Here is an 18,633-nt window from a genome sequence, read left to right on the forward strand (position 1 = left end):
AAGTGAACTGAAAAATATTTGGCAAACTAGAACACATATCAAGAAGACCAGAGAAAAACACAAAAAATAGGACGAAGTCGTGGTTGAACGCCTAATAAGAAGAGAAACAACTTGAGATAGAAAAGAATAAAATTATATAAAAAAAAAGTACTCACCATGGTGCAGGATTGAGATTCGGATCTAACATTATCGTGTCTTACTGCAGTACAGCTCAACGGTACAGGGGAGAGACCGTCATCGGTGTGGGTGGTAGTATCGGCAAGAATGGGACTCTGCATCTCGGACGCCACTGGAACAGGACTCATGGTCGTTGTATCCGGTGGACTTGCGGCTGAAATCGTCGACGTCTGGCACGAGGTGTTGGTAATGATCGCCTGGACGTTCTGATTTACTGCCGTTTGAGTTGACACTGACTGTCTGCAGTGACTAGATGATTTCGGGCTTTCTCTAGCTTCTTCGATGCCTGAAAACAACAATTATCGGTCATTTAACATAGTACGATTCTTAGGAAGTACAAGACTAAATTCCAATAAGCGATGCAGTGCATGTAAACAACGATTTAAGTTGTTAAAGATGTTCAAAATTTATCTATGTACCTACTCGTTCCATAATAACAGTGTATTATTAAAATCACTTTATCAGTTTCCTCTTTTCTCGATTATTAGTTTTTACTGTATAGTATATAAATTATTGTAATCACTGAATACGTAGATAGTGAAAAAATAATCCTATTAATTAAATTAATGAATAATTTACGCGTTTATACAAGTAACTGTTATCCAAAAATATTCAAAAACTGAAATAAAAAGCTATCTCGTTCGTTGCTAATGACGACATCGCTGTCAACTTATGTTTACATTTACTGCATAACTTATGTGATTTTAGTATACAAGCTGCAGCGCTAAAAAGTATTAAACTAGAGTAGAGTGGGTAATACAATAAAAGAAAGAGCAGGAGTCTTCCCTTCGGTATTCCCCGAAAAAGTTAATGAAATATGTCGAAAAAAAATTTGCCTGCATGACAATGAAAAAAACTCATCAAAGATGACCTAATAAAAAATCAATGCTTAAATAATTTTAACTATTTCAGGAAGTACTTTCACTGTACCTGCAGTTAAAGTTGCTGGTTTGGGACCGCCTTGCTGGGTTTGCTGGTTATTCTGGAAGTTCTGCAAGCCCTGATTGGTCAACATTGTAGTCTGCTGTTGCACTATCGTCGTGTTTTGCTGCAGAAACGTAGTATTTTGATTGGAAGTCTGATTGGAAACGGGAATACTGGAAGCCAAGCTGCAAGGAACGATCAGAGTTTGCCCATTCATCTGGATATACTCCTGTTGGGGCGGCTGTAGAGAGTTGCTAGATCTGATCTGCTGTGGAGGACTGTTGAAAGTCACCTGTTGGTTGGGACTCACGCTCGCTACAAGAGGACTAAGCTGTCCGCTGAACTGGGAGCCGTTCATGATAAACTGTCCCCCATTAGGAGACAAAAACTGCGCTACTGGACTGTGCTGTTGCTGGATGATCTTCCCTTGAGAAGTGGGAGTTCTGATAACCATCCCAGATGGGCCAGCTGCAAATATAGTTTGTCCGTTGTTGAACAGACCATTATTCTGAACTGACGTGAGCATATTTTGGCCGTTGACGTTCTGGAATTGTAGCTGCATGCCCAAATTGGAAGTATCTTGAAGGATTGTGGCTGTACCATCTGGATTAACGACCATGCCACCCAAGTTTGGTACGATAAACTGATGAATAGCCGGGAAGTTTTGAACTACACCGGTACTGTTAATCAAATTAACCGGTTGTAATAAATTAATTTGCTGAGATTGAGAATTTGTTATAAGCTGCTGGGTGCCCAAATTCGAGTTCGCCATAGATTGATCATTCATTATTATCTGAGCTGGAGCTCCTGTTTTATTTGGAACAATAGTCACAGCTTGCATGACGGGTGTAGCTGTCACAGACTGCGGGCTGTTCATCTGTATCTGCTGCGGGTACCCTTGAGGCGAAATCACCACCCCGGGACTCTGTTGGGTCGCGAATTGCAACATACTAGCCACAGTCTGAGCAGATTCCTTCCTTTTTTTACCCTTCTTCTTCGTGTCCGGCGACAGTAGTGGTGGTACCCTCCGTGTGTCAGAGTTGTCAATTTGTATAGGCTGCTGAATGAGATTTCCTGTCACAAATTGGGGTAGCTGCAAGTTCTGGCCGACAGGAACACCGTCCATAGTCATGGTGACTCCAGGTTGAAGAACGAAAGGTGCTGGAAGAGCATTTACTAAAACTGCTTGTTGCCCAAGAACCTGCTGACCAACAGTTGGAATAACAGTGCCTACGGATGATGTAACAGTAGTTACCATAGGTGATACAGTAACGGGAGGCATACCTGCGAAAACAAATGTATATTTAAAAAAAAAATTAAAGGCACTCGTGGGAGTGCCGACAGAAGTGAAAACTTCTTATAGTATATAAATTACGAGCTCAATGCTTTTACCCCATCCTAAAAGAAGTGCTATACCTATATCATATACTTACGATATACGCGATGCGTATACCCTATGCTATTTATGTATACATACACATAATTTATATATTTACAAAATTTATTTCAGCGAAGTGATGACGGTCGCAAATTCAATACTTTTTCCCCATCCAAGAAGTGCACAACGTCCCTAAAGAAATTTTCAATTCAAAAATGTATTTCGTCGAAGCGATAACGGTCGCTAATTTACTACTTTTTCCCCATCCAAAAAGTGCACAACGTCCCTCAAGAAGTTTTCACTTAAAATATTTATTTCGTCGAAGCGATGGTGGTCGCTAATTTAATACTTTTTTACATCGAAAAAGTGCACAACGTCCCTAAATAAGTTTCACTTCAAATATTTATTTCGTCGAAGCGATGACGGTCCTAATTCAATACTTTTTCTCCATACAAAAAGTGCACAACGTCCCTATAAAAGTTTTCACTTACAAAATTATTTCGTCGAAGCGATGACGGTCGCTAATTTTTTCTTATCCAAAATGTGCACAACGTCCCTCAAGAAGTTTTTACTTCAAAAATTTATTTCGTCGAAGCGATGAAGGTTCGCTAATATAATATTTTCCCCATCCAAAAAGTGCACAACGTCCCTCAAGAAGTTTCCACTTAAAAAATTGATTTCATCGAAGCGATGACGGTGGCTAATTTAATACTTTTTTACATCGAAAAAGTGCACAACGTCCATAAATAAGTTTCACTTCAAATATTTATTTCGTCGAAGCGATGACGGTCCCTAATTCAATACTTTTCCCCCATCCAAAAAGTGCACAACTTTCCTAAAGAAGTTTTCACTTCAAAAATGTATTTCGTCGAAGCGATGACGGTCGCTAATTTAATAATTTTTCCCCATCCAAAAAGTGCACAACGTCCCTAAAAAAGTTTTCACTTCAAAAATTTATTTCGTCGAAGCGATAAATGTCGCTAATTTATATTTTTCCCTATCCAAAAAGTGCACAACGTCCCTCAAGAAGTTTCCACTTCAAAAATTGATTTCATCGAAGCGATGACGGTCGCTAATTTAATGCTTTTTTTCCATCGAAAAAGTGCACTACGTCCCTAAAGAGTTTTACTTCAAATATTTATTTCGTCGAAGGGATGACAGTCCATAATTCAATACTTTTCCCCCATCCAAAAAGTGCACAACGTCCCTCAAAAAGTTTTCACTTCACGAATTTATTTCATCGAAGCGATGATGGTCGACAATTTAATAGTTTTTTTTTTCATCCAAAAAGAGCACAACTTCCCTAAAGAAGCTTTTACTTCAAATGTTTATCTCGTCGAAGCGATGACGGTCGCTTATTTATTACTTTCTCTCCATCCAAATTTAATCATTTTTCCCCATATAAAAAGTGCACAACGTCCCTAAGAAGTTTTCACTTCAAAAATTTATTTCGCCGAAGCGATGACGGTCGCTAATTCAATACTTTTTCCCCATCTAAAAAGTTCACAACGTCCCCAAAAGAAGTTTTCACTTTAAAAATTTATTTTAACGAAGCGATGACGGTCACGATGACGTTCGCTAATTCAACATTTTTCCCTATCTTAAAAGTGCACAACGTCCCTAAAGAAATTTTCACTTAAAAAATGTATTTCGTCGAAACGATGTCGGTCGCTAATTTAATACTTTTTTCCCATCCAAAAAGTGCACAACGTCCCTAAAGAAATTTTCACTTCAAAAATTTATTTCGTCGAAACGATGACGGTCGCTAATTTAATTACTTTTTCCCCATCCAAAAAGTGCACAACGACCCTCAAGACGTTTTCACTTCAAAAATTTATTTCTTCGAAGCGATGACGGTCGCGAAATAAATCCTTTTTCCCTATCGAAAAATAGTTTTTACATTTATTTTAAATTTAAATACTTCTATACAATTTATGTATAGATACACATAATATATATACGTACACAATATATTTCGTCGAAGAGATGACGGTCGCTATGACGGTCGCGAAATAAATCTTTTTTCCCCATCCTAAAATAGGTTTTACATTTATTTTAAATTTAAATACTTCTATACAATTTATATATACATACAAATAATATATAGCATAAGCGATGACGGTCGCAATGACGGTCGCGATGACGGTCGCAATGACGGTCGCGATGACGGTCGCGAATTCAATGCTTTTTCCCCTATCCAAAAATCGCACAACGTCCCTAAAGAAGTTTTCACTTCAATAAATATTTACAAAGGTTGAACATTTTACTACCTTCATTAGTGATGACTTTGGGTGGTACTTGTATATCTTCTTGTGATCCTCCCATAACGATTTGTTCTCCAGAAGATACGAGAATATGTTGTTCTTGATGAGTACCATCTGGTTTACCTATTTGGGAGTTCTGTGATGTATTAGGCATCTGGATACTGCTCACGATGCTTTGGACCATTTCAAGAGGAGATTTTGTCATAGATTGAGACTGAACAGTGGCAGTATTGTGACCAATTGCTGAAATGTATAAAGGATGTTTAAAATATATAACTATAAAAAGGGGTAAACCCTGTAGTTGGCTGTATACCTTCGATATAATAACGTGGAATGAAGTAAACACTTCTGTTTTATGTAGGCATATGAATTTATTAAAATTCTTAAAATTTGTTAATAAGGGAGTGGAAGTACAAAACGTTTTCGGTCAGACCATCATCAGTGTAAACCTGGAAATAAGTGAACCACTAAGATTAAAAAGCAAAAGGGTGAAATTTTGACAGTTGAAAAAAATAATAAAATGTGGTTACTTACGTCCAGTGTACAAGTAATTGTAACTAGCCACTTCAATAGGTGTAAAAACCTCTAAATTACATTATTGTTACATTCTATATGCATATTTACATATAGAATTTATTTTAATATGCATTAACCTTCCGATAACCAACCTTTTTTTGTTACACGGATGACCAAGGGGGAGGGGGGGGAAATGACCCAAGTCAAAAATGTCAAAAATGACAATTAACAAAAAAATTAAGTTTTTTTTTTATTAATTTTTTTTTTGGCATGGACTTTATGTCATTCAGCCAGTCACAACATGAGTATTAGTGTCATGTGTAGTGTGTATGTTGAATAAGTGTCTTGATACTTTGCAAAGTCGACGTCATTAGCGTAACACTACTTGGAATTACACATAATACACGGTATTTTACTAAACATCAACTTCAGAATATATTTTTTATTCGTAAAATATAGGGAATTTTTTTTATTTCAAAATATGAGGATATCTAGAATGATATTAAAGTCAAATAAAAAAATAATGAGTTAAACATTGAAAATACTTTTGAATTTATTAAAGAAAAACATACGCTGGGGTCACATTTTCCCCCGCTTGGTCATCCGAAGGTTAATACCTGCATATTTCAATACACCAATTAAAATTAAATATTAATTCTCTTTGTTCAAAATTTTTCGGATGACAGATGAAAAATCCACCTACCTTCCTTTGACATCTCGTCATACATTTCTGGCACCAAACTGTCTAATAACTAGTTGGTCGTTAACCTCTCACTAGAACACGAGTACCTTGTGCAATTTTCGAGCAAGGATGAAATACATTCACATGTGATCTTTAAAATCTTTAAGACATCGACTTAATGTCGACTACTTTTTAATATAGAATGTAACAATAATGTAATTTAGAGATTTTTACACCTATTGAAGTAGCTAGTTACAATTACTTGTACACTGGACGTAAGTAACCACATTTTCTTATTTTTTTCAACTGTCAAAATTTCACCCTTTTGCTTTTTAATCTTAGTGGTTCACTTATTTCCAGGTTTACACTGATGATGGTCAGTTTGACCGAAAACGTTTTGTACTTCCACTCCCTTGTGGATAAATTTTAAGAATTTTAATAAATTCATATGCCTGCATACAACAGAAGTGTTTACAGTTGAGTCCGCGAATCTTTACCCGTGCGTCATCATTTAAAGCATACGAAATAAGTCGGAAATCTATTTCATGCAACAACAACTGACAGAAAGTGGCTACTGTTCCGATTACGGGTTTTATTATAGAATGTACGGCGCTAATTGTTAATAATTAAAAATAGCAGCTTTGTAATAAAACAATGACAAAAATCTCTACAGGACCTTGAAGAAAGGGTTTGAAACTTGATTTGGTCACATTTTCAATTTCATAATAATAATTTTTAATCGAGTTATTAAGACTTGAAACTGGCCATTTTCGCATTTTTCAAATTTTTGATCGCATATAACTCGACCACAATAAATTTTAGAGAAAAATGACAAGAGACCTTTTTTGCTCAGAATGACCCAAATTATCTGAAAAAAAAATTGTTCGGAATGAAAAAAAAAATTGTTCGGAATGAAAAAATTATTTTTGTGAATTTGTTTAAAAAAATTGTTTAAACAATTTTTCGACCACGGCACCGCCCGGCACCCTGTGGATATGTTATAAGGACCTCTTTTTGAGTAAGTTTGTGCAAAAAAATCGAATCGGAATAATTTCGCTAGCGACGGCGACGATACTGCCCGGTCTAAATATAAAATTAGTTGTGAAACAACTGTTTGTGTAATACAAAGAAACTTCAAAACGCAAAAATTCGACAAAAACCGCAAAAAATTCAACTGACTGACAGCCACAAAAGTAAACAAAGCAGAAACGTCAAACAAATTGTGCTTTAAATATGAAAACATACCGAATCGTCTTTTTGTGTACCTATCTCTTTTCAATGCACTGAGTCTAGATGGTTCATAAAAATAACATGTGTTTTTACTTAATAACAAACGGCAGCTGGTTTGTCATGAGTTTCATGCGTGGAAGAGAATGATTCTAGATAAAAAGTATGTGTTTTATCTCGCCAGGTATTAATGACGCACGGGTAAAGACTCGCGGACTCAACTGTACTTCATTCCACGTTGTTTAAAATATATGTTCAAAAGTGAATATGTACTATCAAATAAAAAATGGATATCTCTTTACCTCTTGTCATTCCTGACGGTGTATTCAATGAAGTTGTTGTAGTATTTGTCCTTCCAGCAAGTACTGAAGTAATTGTGTTGCTGCCTACAGTTCTGCTACTGGCCATAGTTGTAACCATTGGTGCTTGTGAGTGGAAGCAACACACAGGCTCACTGGATTTAACACACATCGCCTGTCGGTATTCTTGGTCTGGCTTGGAATACGTCACATAAGTACTGGTGATCTGTGAGTTTTCGACAATCCTTTGAGGCGGGTCCGGAGTTGGCGGGTCGGAAGTACTTTCCATAGGCGAAATGTTGCTGGTACTGACAGTACCACCTTGTATCGGCTGAATATCGACTGTATTTTGATTGAATTGCTTGTCATACGACGTAGAGGACGTTACAGGATCGTCGGGATTAGAAACATGAGATTTGGGAGCTTTTACATGGTAATTCGGTTGAAATCCTTCAGGAACGCAACACCTGCAATATTGATGAGACTTGGTACTGTCGAAACCCGGCTGGACTTGTACCAGATTGTTGTGTGGAAGTGATGCATTGGGATCTTGAGGCAACCTCGCGAAATTTCCTCGTGCTGTTTTGAGGAGATTATTTGTAGGTTCATTTGCCACAGCAGGTAGTTCCTGGGATGGAGAATTTGAAGGACTATTGATATTCAATGGCTGAGGGTTCTGGCACATTGTTCCAGGACTATTACAAGTGTATCCTGAACATCCGGCAGCACCTATACATATAGATACTTTTAAAAAATGTAGACTTATTCAGCAAAAAAACGTATGCCAAACATTGAGTATACTGCCCTCATAAGCTAAAAGGCCCTAACTCCAAAATTTTTGTAAATGTTTTTTATGGGCATTTATGAATCGGCGTATTAAAATACTCCTATAAATGTCGTTAGAAGGCCTTAAATCCATCAAAATGACGAGTTATTGTGAAATATATATTGACCCTAAATCCAGTTTGGTGTCATTTTTGTTAAAAGAGAGCCCTATGTAGCGAAAAAGAACTAAAAGTACCCCAAATCCACAAACATTTGTATTTAGGGCCCTTTTCTTCAAATTACGCCTATGAATACGGAATTAAGGCCGTCTTCTGTGAAATACCGCGGAATAGTTTTTGGAGTTAGGGTATTATTTCATCAAATGTTGGTGTGACTGGCTGTTTTGACGGGGCTTTTGCCAGTTTCATTGTCATTAATTGTTTGACGCTGACAAGTACTACTTCATTCGTTTGTGGATTTAATTTTGTTTAGTTGTAACTTTAAGATCCCAATTTCCCAAGAAGATATAATATCCATTTTATTTTTCGCATTATTTAATCAGTTAAGTTCATTCATATTATGTATTTAAAGATATTCAGTTATCAGTAAAGTTGTATCTACGTTAACCTCAAAATGTAATAGTCTAGGTTATTTAATCTAATTTTGATTGACCAACATTGTTGCTTAACTAATATTACCAATTTGGACACAGTTTAAAAGTTGCTTGCTCAAAAATTAAAACATAATATACCGGGTGGTGAATTGGAAAACGGGCCATAGGAAACTTAATGTAAAATTCTAAATTGTTTAATTCCTGCTTCCCTAATTATTTTACATCAAAAGTCATGAGAAACTATTTGTAGAGGATTAAAATCTGTATTAAAAACAAAAGTTAAAAGTGTTCTACGATTTAAACAGAGCCAAAATTTTGAAAAATGGAATACATTTGCCATACCTAAGTAAGTGCGTAAAAGTAAGGCCACACGTTACTATTTCTGACAGTACGCAAACTACTGACTGAATAAAACATCTTTATTATTACTACTTTCTCCTCAACTAAGGACATCTTTTCGACTTTATGGTTTTTTAAACAATAAAAACGAGAAAATAGAGTGATGCTGGAGAAAAAATTGGTTTTCCTTGTCTCCTGTAAAATTTTGTTCTTTGGAGATAGGGCTTTTAACTTATGAGGGTAGTATAGACATTAGATCATTATCATTTATCTCACCTGTTTGTCTGTTGATGGTGCTATTCAGCAAAGCTGTTTGTTGAGCCAGGTAGCCGCTAGGGTCTTCCATAAAAGATGGACTGGAACTTTTGAGATTTTGTGAAAAATTAGTCATCATCACAGGCCTATTCTCCTGAGGTATATGACGAATATCAATGTTTGGACATGAGAAATGGCTATTGGAACATCCTCCCTCAACCTAAACAAAATCATGATTTTACTAAATAGTAAATCATAATAATTTTCGATGTACTCACCACTCTGTAAGGTCTATTCTTGCCAAACTTCGCCATCTTTACCTTCTTTCTCTTGACTTCCTCCTGGCATACTGCCAATGGAGGAGTATGCTGGTAGAGCGGTGGTACTCTCTCGCAAACATTAGGTTGGTTCTGATGTTGCTGCTGTTCTAGTTGTTTTTGTTGTTGTTCCAGATGTTTCTGTTGATCTATAGTCGTAGGCCGACGCACTTGATTTTGCCAGTTGATTTTCTGCTGGTTGGGTTGGAGAGGAGCCTGGGCAGCAATTTGATTAGGTTGATAAAGCATTCTATGAGGTCTAAAACTGGGATTTACCTGATTGAATGGTCTAATATGCCTATGGGGACCACACAATTGAACCTACGAATTAATCAAGAGTGAGTATTCACCAATGTTGTAATAAATTAGTGTTTTACCTGTTGGTACTGTTGGGGATTGCAGAATTGGGGTTGGAGGGGTTGCATGTGACGTTTAGGTTGATTCCTATCTATAATTTGATTATTTTCTACCAATTTCTGTTGATTTGGAGCATTAACTCGTACTATTTGGATGTGTTGGGGCCTTCCTGGTCCTGTAGGTTCATTTGGTTGTCGACTAATAAAAATGCGATGTTCTTCTGATTCTTTTGGCATGTGGGCGATCATTCTAGGTCCTACAATAATATATTTCATGAAATACTGCGGAAATAAAATTCAAATCATATTGTATTGATCCTTTAAGTAAGGGTCACATCAATAGCATGCAAAAGATTTAAAGTAAAATTGTGGTTTATTCCCAAAAAAATAGTAAATTGCATTAAGATGACAAGAAGAAAATAGCTTCAGAACAATGCCATAAATCTTAGTTTGAAAAATGAATATTTCTTGCAACCCACATGTGCAATATTGTAAAACATACCAGAACTGAAAGGGTAAATATCTTAAAACTGTAAAATCTGATAAAATAAGTTACATTTACATACCAGTAGGATGTGCCATATGATACACATTTGCTTGAGGATTATTTGATCCACTTCGGACTTGAATGATCTGTCCATTGGGGCCCAATACCTGGCGAGGCTGTGAGTTGAATGTGTTAGGCATGTTATTGATCTGGTGAATTTGATCATTCTTTAGGACCTCTTGAGATTCGTTGGTGGAGTTTGATTGCTGAACCATGACAGTTCCGTCAGCTAAGACTACTCTATTACCCTGATGGTCTTGATATTTTACAAGATGGTTTTGCTGTGGTATATTTGGGGGATACTCAGGGAATATCTGGAATTAAAAAACGAAATACATTAAGGTTGGATGTATATACAGTAACCGCCACCCAACTAGACACATAGGAACATTGAGCTATTACAGTCCTGGACCCTTCACTTGTTGCAATGTTTATTTTTATGTCTAGTGACGTTTAGAACGTCAGAAAATGTATAGAAACTGAATATTAACATAGAAAGTTGACAATTAGTAGATCAGCTGTATTTGACGCTTATAGTTGTCATTTTGTTAAAGTTGTAAAAGTTTTAAAGTATTGTAATATTCTTGATGTTTGAATAAAATTATTTTAGAGCAGAGTAACAATACTATTAATTAATGAATTTTTTGTATGGAAAAACAATTATTTTGAATAGTTTCTTGACAGTAACATGACAGAGATGAAAGTCACATCTGAGAACGGATCGGATTAGCCCATAAGCATAGCAATTAGGTACCTACCCATGTATCTAGTAGCGTGACGCTTATTATATAAAGCATAAATACAAATTTCTGAATAAATCAAACACTTACCTGTTGTTGTGTTGATATATCTTTATCAGAATTTTGATTCAATGCTACTTTTTCACGGTGAGTTATTATCTGGGAGACAGGTACTCCTTCCATATAAGGCAAACCAATTCTTCGCTTTTTCTTTTTCATATTTTGGTCTAAAATTCAAAAATGATGTTATATGTATAAAAAGCAAAGAGACGAAGTTAAACTTTTGATTTTAATAATAACGTAGTACATACCTCTTTGGAACTTTATATTAGGATCAACAGGAGGACAATCTAAAGCTACCATAGGCATTATTTTTCTTTTGTGGTTGCATAACTTTGTCATATTTCCAGTTTTTGAATCTGGCATCATTACATAAGGTTTCCCAATGACCTAAAGCAGATAGTGTTCAAATGTTTTCAATCTAAACTTGTTTATTTTAATACTTACTTTGGGATCAAAATTAAAGACAGTTTCGTGCTTGAAGTGGCATTCCAAACCACATTTACAAGTACCTGCTGTCAGCAAATACTCCTTAATTTGTTCAGGAGACCTTAAAACTGTAGAACTAGGGCTGAAAATAAACAAAAAATAACAAAATGAACTCAACATCAAGTATTTAGCAACATAGATACGTTTGACAATGTCTGAATCTATATCCCAACCCGGTTGATTTGTCGATGTTACCATACAATGTAAAGATCCCTAGCTCCAAGAAAACCATGTATACAGTTGAGTCCGCGAGTCTTTACCCGTGCGTCATTAATACCTGGCGAGATAAAACACATACTTTTTATCTAGCATCATTCTCTTCCACGCATGAAACTCATGACAAACCAGCTGCCGTTTGTTATTAAGTAAAAACACATGTTATTTTTATGAACCATCTAGAGTCAGTGCATTGAAAAGAGATAGGTACAAAAAAAAACGATTCGGTATGTTTTCATATTTTAAGCACAATTTGTTTGACGTTTCTGCTTTGTTTAATTTTGTGGCTGTCAGTCAGTTGAATTTTTTGCGGTTTTTGTCGAATTTTTGCGTTTTGAAGTTTCTTTATATTACACAAACAGTTGTTTTCACAACTAATTTTATATTGGGCTTTGAAATTTTAAGGTAAATAATTATATTTTGGCAATTAATATTTAAAACATACAAAGCTAACGTCATTCACACGGTAAAGAATGACTATGTTTAGATTTCCGTCAAAGTGAATAAAATAACAAAAATAAAATATGTTATTGAATTTTTTTATAAATTGTTTATTTATTTATTAATCAATAATAATAAAATAATTTATTAAGCTACTTCAAATGTAGCTGTAACTGCACAAAAATTTTGAAGCAAAACTTACATTTGACATTCTATATATTTGATTATTTGATAACGTCAAATTTTATAATAAAACCCGTAATCGGAACAGTAGCCACTTTCTGTCAGTTGTTGTTGCGTGAAATAGATTTCCGACTTATTTCGTATGCTTTAAATGATGACGCACGGGTAAAGACTCGCGGACTCAACCGTACAAGGCGGCTGAAACAAGACAACACATATGCGAAAACGAAATTTAAAATAAACAATAACCAAGGTAAAGTCAAAGAAGATAATGTGGAAACTATTATACCAGGGCATTTAGCACTAAAAACACCAAAATAAATCGATTTTTAATACAGTACCTAGACACTTGCAATTTTGTTTTCACCCAATTTTGAAAAAATGTGAAAACTATGAATTATCCACGTCCGTCTGTCTATCTGTCTGTAATCACAACTCCTCCGTCAATATACCAGCTAGAATGACAAATGAGGTGTCAAATGAAAGCTTAAAATCCAAGGATGGTATTAAAGGTGAGATATTTGACCTAGGCTGTCTGTCCGTCGGTCTGTCCGACCGCGAATATAACTCCTCCGTCATTATAACATGTAGAATGACAAATGAAGTGTCAAATAAAAGCTTATAATCCAATGATGCTACTAAAGGTGAGATATTTGACCTAGGCTGTCTGTCCATCGGTCCGTCCGACCGCAAATATAACTCCTCCGTCATTATACCAGGTAGAATGGCAAATGAGATGCCAAATGAAAGCTTATAATCCAAGGATGGTACTAAAGGTGATAAATTTGATCTAGGTGATAAATTTGTCTGTCCGTCCATCTGTCCGACCCCGAATATAACTTCTCCATCATTATACCAGGTAGAATGACAAATGAGGTGTCAAATGAAAGCTTATAATGCAAGGATGGTACTAAAGGTGAGATATTTGATGTAGGCTGTCTGTCCGTCGGTCCGTCCGACTGCGAATATAACTCATCCGTCATTATGCCAGGTAGAATGACAAATGAGGTGTCAAATTAAAGCTTATAATGCAAGGATGGTACTAAAGGTGAGATATTTGACCTAGGCTGTCTGTCCGTCGGTCCGTCCGACCGCGAATATAACTCCTCCGTCATTATATCAGGTAGAATGACAAATGAGGTGTCAAATGAAAGCTTATAATCCAAGGATAGTACTAAAGATGAGATATTTGACCTAGGCTGTCTGTCCGACCGTGAATATAACTTCTCGGTCATTATAACAGGTATAATGACAGATGAGGTGTCAAATAAAAGCTTATAATCCAAGGATGGTATTAAAGGTGGGATATTTGACCTAGACTGTCTGTCCATCGGTCCGTCCGACCGCAAATATAACTCCTCCGTCATTATACCAGGTAGAATGACAAATGTGGTGTCAAATGCAAGCTTATAATGCAAGGATGGTACTAAAGGTGAGATATTTGACCTAGACTGTCTGTCTGTCGGTCCGTCCGACCGCGAATATAACTTCACCGTCATTATACCAGGTAGAATGACAAATGAGGTGTCAAATGAAAGCTTATAATGCAAGGATGGTACTAAATGTGAGAAATTTGACCTAGTCTGTCTCTCCGTCCGACTGCGAATATAACTCCTCCGTCATTATACCAGGTAGAATGACACATGAGTGATATTTTAGTGATATATTATCTTTAAAATATGCTTTAAAATGACTAAAACATAACCTGAGCAAACCTAACCTAATCGAAAATAATATAAATAAGTTAATAACTGAAAATTAAAGTGACCTAGTACCATTCAAATATTCTTTAGTGACTAAAACATAACCTGATCAAACCTAACCCTAATTTTTTCTAATTTCACCTTAAATTTAAGGTCGCCTTTCACGTAGACAAACACCCAAATAATTATACTTAATTAAATTAACACATTCTATATTTCCATAAGGAATTATAATTTTTTTTAAATAAGACAACATTGCAGAATCAACTGCGCTCACCCCGTGCTTAAGCCAAATTTACACCAAATGCGCAACTGTCATGGCAGCCATATTTTGAAAATATCACATTTTTAAATAAGATAAACACAAAAATTAATGCTGAGCGCACTTAATTGTGAATTTTAAATTGATAAAAAAAGTAAGGCAGATCGCACATATCATATTATACAGTTATCAGACTCGTGTGGGGAGTTAATCAATATCAAATAAATACCCTCTGAGCTATAGAAATAAAACATTGAGACGATGATTAATATAGTTTATCATTCGATAAGTGTTTCCTTTTTCCAGTATCTCTCGCATCCCTTCTCAATTCGTTTTTCAACGCACAAACAGTCTCCAAGATCCGTATATTTCGGCCATAATTTATTATTTATTAGATCGTAATCAAAAACACCATATACAAACTTCACGAATAGTCAAAACTTTGACCTCCAACTACACTAGCGCCGCCAGGCGGGAGCAACGGCGTACATAGGTATATAGTAAATAAAATTAGTTTTTAAAATGCAGTACTGCAAGCAAAATATAATTAATTAAATTTACCTTTATATAATAATTGCATATCATATCAATATTGTGGAGCAACATATAATTTTTCTTCTTCAATGACAGTAGATATGAAATGTACGTCAATTTGACAATTTCAATTGACAATATGAATTATTTAAGAAATTTGCAATATTTCTCCGCTATTCGCGCACGATCGTTTCTCAATTCCCTTCAAAGTACTTGCACACCGCGAATAGCGCCATCTATCCACAATTCGAAAAAATGTCTCGAATAAAAGTTGCCTATTTTTACGTAAACAATCCAAACTGCAATAACAAATGGGGGATTCCATTTAAGATTTTAAAGTTACCCCCACCCCACCTCCAGGAATTGGAGTAGGGGGTCGTGTTTAGTGTCATTAGATAGATTTTTGAAAAATATTGAACAGGTATTATTTTTCAATTTTTGATCAAATCTTCATTTCGCGAATTCGATCGTTTCGCGAATTATTCGATCGTCCCAGGCGACGAGTTCCACCCTGGGCAGCAGATACCTCGGAGACCATCGTCGTCAGAAAATTCGTGTTCAGTGACCTTAAAAACCCCCAAGTATAAAAACTGAACTTATTTCCGTCAATATTTCCTGAGTTTTAAATTTTTCATTTTCCATCTCTTTGAGATGCACTTTGAAAATGCATTTACTTATGCACAATAATTTTTGCCGGAGATCAATTTAGTTCACAAAATTGCCTGACACTCTCTCGGATCGAACGCAAAATGTTGCATGACGATTCATCTTATTGCACAAAATTCCTAGGTTTTGGGCTTTTGAGTGCTTCATTGCTTCATGTTGAATACCCAGTAAAAATAAGCAACGGCAAATCTAGGGGATTTTTGTTATTGTATGATGTAGTTGGAAACAATGTTATATAAGTGTCAGATGTCAACTAGAAGTAAAACATGTGTCAAAAAGAAAAATAAATGTTGATTTTGATGTTTAAGTTATTTGTAGAATTATTGAGTTTTCTTTTAAAATAAAACTGACTAGAAGTACTTCGGTGTTTAATTAACATCCACGCAATTCTGCAAAACATCAGGTTATGGGCCCAGATCACTTGTTTTCGTGAGTATTTCGCCAGTAAAAAAAGTCAGTGTTGAAGAGCCTGTGTCGGTAGTTTGCCGCGGCCAACGAAAATAAAAAAGAAAAGCTGAAAAAAAGGTGAAAAAGAAGCTCGAGTATATATACATAAAAAAAGAAAAACATAAATCCGAAAAATGGAAAATTCATCGGCTGCGTTGAAACTTAGTGGTGGTGACAACTGGGTAGCCTGGAAATTTCAAACAAGGGTAGTGCTAAAAAGCCGTGGTTATTATGACATAGTAATAGGAAAGTCTGTGAGACCGAGCACTACTGGAGATGACCAAAAGAAATGGGATGCTGGTGATTCAAAAGCACAAGAATTTATAGTAACCAGAATAGAGCAAGGCCCTATGACACACATTTTATCCTGTGAGACCTCGAAAGATATGTGGACAAAGTTGAAGTCTGTCTACGACAAAGAGTCAGAGGTGAGCATTCATTTAATGCAACAAAAGTTTTTTCTCTTGGAGTTTTCATCAGGTAAAAATGTTGCCTCATTCATATCACAGCTTGAAGAGATAAAAAATAAGCTAAAGCAAGCTGGTGAAGAGCTGTCCGATAAAATGATCATGACAAAAATACTTATGGCATTGCCAGAGGAATATAAGCATTTTCGGTCCGCATGGGAATCCGTACCATCTGATAAACAAACTCTAGATGAACTTACATCAAGACTACTTATCGAAGAAGAAAGAAGTAAGTCAGCACAGGGCAGCACAGCATTGGCGATGAAAAGTGATACAAGCAGAGAATTTAAAGGGCAAAAGAAAACCAGGTTAAAGTGCCATTTTTGTGGCAGAGGCGGCCATATTGCGAAAAATTGCTTTTTCAAGAAGAAAGAGAGAGATAATAATAGCCAGAAAGACATAAAAGTATGCAGTCAATGTAAAAGACGAGGACACAACTTACAAGAGTGTTGGTTTAATAAAAATAAAAATGAAAAACAACAGACAAGCAGAGAAGAAAATAAAATTGACAGTAATGCATTCATGGTATATACTGGGAGTAAGAAAAATAAAAATGAATGGTGCTTGGACACAGGAGCTAGCGAACATATGTGCTGGAATCAAGATCTGTTTGAAGAATTGATAGAGATAAGCTATAAAAAACAAGTAAAAGTCGGAAATGGAGAAAAATTACCAGTTAAAGGTATTGGAAAAATAACTCTATGGGCATTTAATGGTAAGAAATTTATAAAGTCAACCCTGTCAGATGTATTATTTGTGCCAGATTTAAAATTTAATTTATTCTCAGCTGGATGTGCCTTAGATAAAGGTTATAAGATGTTTTCAAACAATGAAAAATGTGAATTTTATAATGACAAAGGAGAAATAAGAGCATTGGCAACACGGGATAACAAATTATACAAAATGTTATTCTCACAAGAACAAAACACTGAAACCTTTGCAAATATTTTAATTTCGGAACGCACCCCTAACGAAAACTTGTCTGACGGTCAAGTTCAAGAAAACAGCTGTTTAGTAGATGTATTTTTATCAGAGTGTAATTCTGCAAAAACAACAGAAAGTTTGAGAGTTTGGCACTGCAGACTAGCACATCAAAATACTACATATGTGAGAAACTTTTTAAGGCAAAATAACATTGATTTTATAGACGAAAAATTCGTGTGTGAACAGTGTTTAACAGGTAAACAACACAGAATACCATTCAAGTTAAGTGAATCAAGAGCAAGTGAGCCATTACAATTAGTGCATACAGACGTATGTGGCCCTATGGAAGAAGAGTCTTTAGGGGGAAATAGGTATTTCCTGTTGTTAAAGGATGACTATACAAATTATAGGTACGCGTATTTCATGAAAAATAAATCAGAAGTTAAGAAACACCTTAAAAATTTTATATCATTAGCCGAGAGAGAGACAGGCTACAAGATGAAAACTTTACGATCAGATAACGGTTTAGAGTTTATGAACCAAGAAATAAAGGAGATGCTTGACTATCAAGGCATAAAACATCAGAGATCAGTAGTGTATACGCCTCAGCAGAACGGTAGGGCTGAGAGGGAAAATAGAACCCTAGTTGAATCAGCCCGAACTATGATACAAGGGCAAAAGTTGAAAACTTGTGGGCAGAGGCCATACATACAGCAGTGTATGTTTTAAACCGAACAGGCCCTAGTAGCATAAAAAATGTGACACCTTATGAATTATGGTACAAAAAGAAAGTCAATAATATTTCTACACTCAAGAGTTTTGGTTCTAGAGTATCAGTGCAT

General features: G+C 35.7%; 1 protein-coding gene across 3 annotated transcripts in view; it reads right to left on the reverse strand.

Moving 5' to 3' along the window:
- The window catches only part of LOC114324298 (uncharacterized), a 52,513-nt gene that overhangs the window by 14,539 nt on the left and 19,341 nt on the right, over nucleotides 1-18,633 (reverse strand). For 2 of the 3 annotated variants that reach the window (XM_028272101.2, XM_050651300.1), the window contains exons 6-16: nucleotides 11,907-12,030; nucleotides 11,711-11,849; nucleotides 11,490-11,626; nucleotides 10,679-10,973; nucleotides 10,134-10,369; nucleotides 9,718-10,077; nucleotides 9,461-9,659; nucleotides 7,471-8,196; nucleotides 4,750-4,986; nucleotides 1,108-2,385; nucleotides 156-463 (exon numbers count right to left, since the gene is read on the reverse strand). In XM_028272101.2, the coding sequence (XP_028127902.2) occupies nucleotides 156-463; nucleotides 1,108-2,385; nucleotides 4,750-4,986; nucleotides 7,471-8,196; nucleotides 9,461-9,659; nucleotides 9,718-10,077; nucleotides 10,134-10,369; nucleotides 10,679-10,973; nucleotides 11,490-11,626; nucleotides 11,711-11,849; nucleotides 11,907-12,030 (4,039 nt within the window). The remainder of the gene's footprint in view (nucleotides 1-155; nucleotides 464-1,107; nucleotides 2,386-4,749; nucleotides 4,987-7,470; nucleotides 8,197-9,460; nucleotides 9,660-9,717; nucleotides 10,078-10,133; nucleotides 10,370-10,678; nucleotides 10,974-11,489; nucleotides 11,627-11,710; nucleotides 11,850-11,906; nucleotides 12,031-18,633) is intronic. The other variant, XM_028272102.2, reaches the window with a different exon arrangement.

The sequence above is a fragment of the Diabrotica virgifera genome, chromosome 1, assembly GCF_917563875.1.
Source record: "Diabrotica virgifera virgifera chromosome 1, PGI_DIABVI_V3a".
NCBI lineage: Eukaryota > Metazoa > Arthropoda > Insecta > Coleoptera > Chrysomelidae > Diabrotica > Diabrotica virgifera.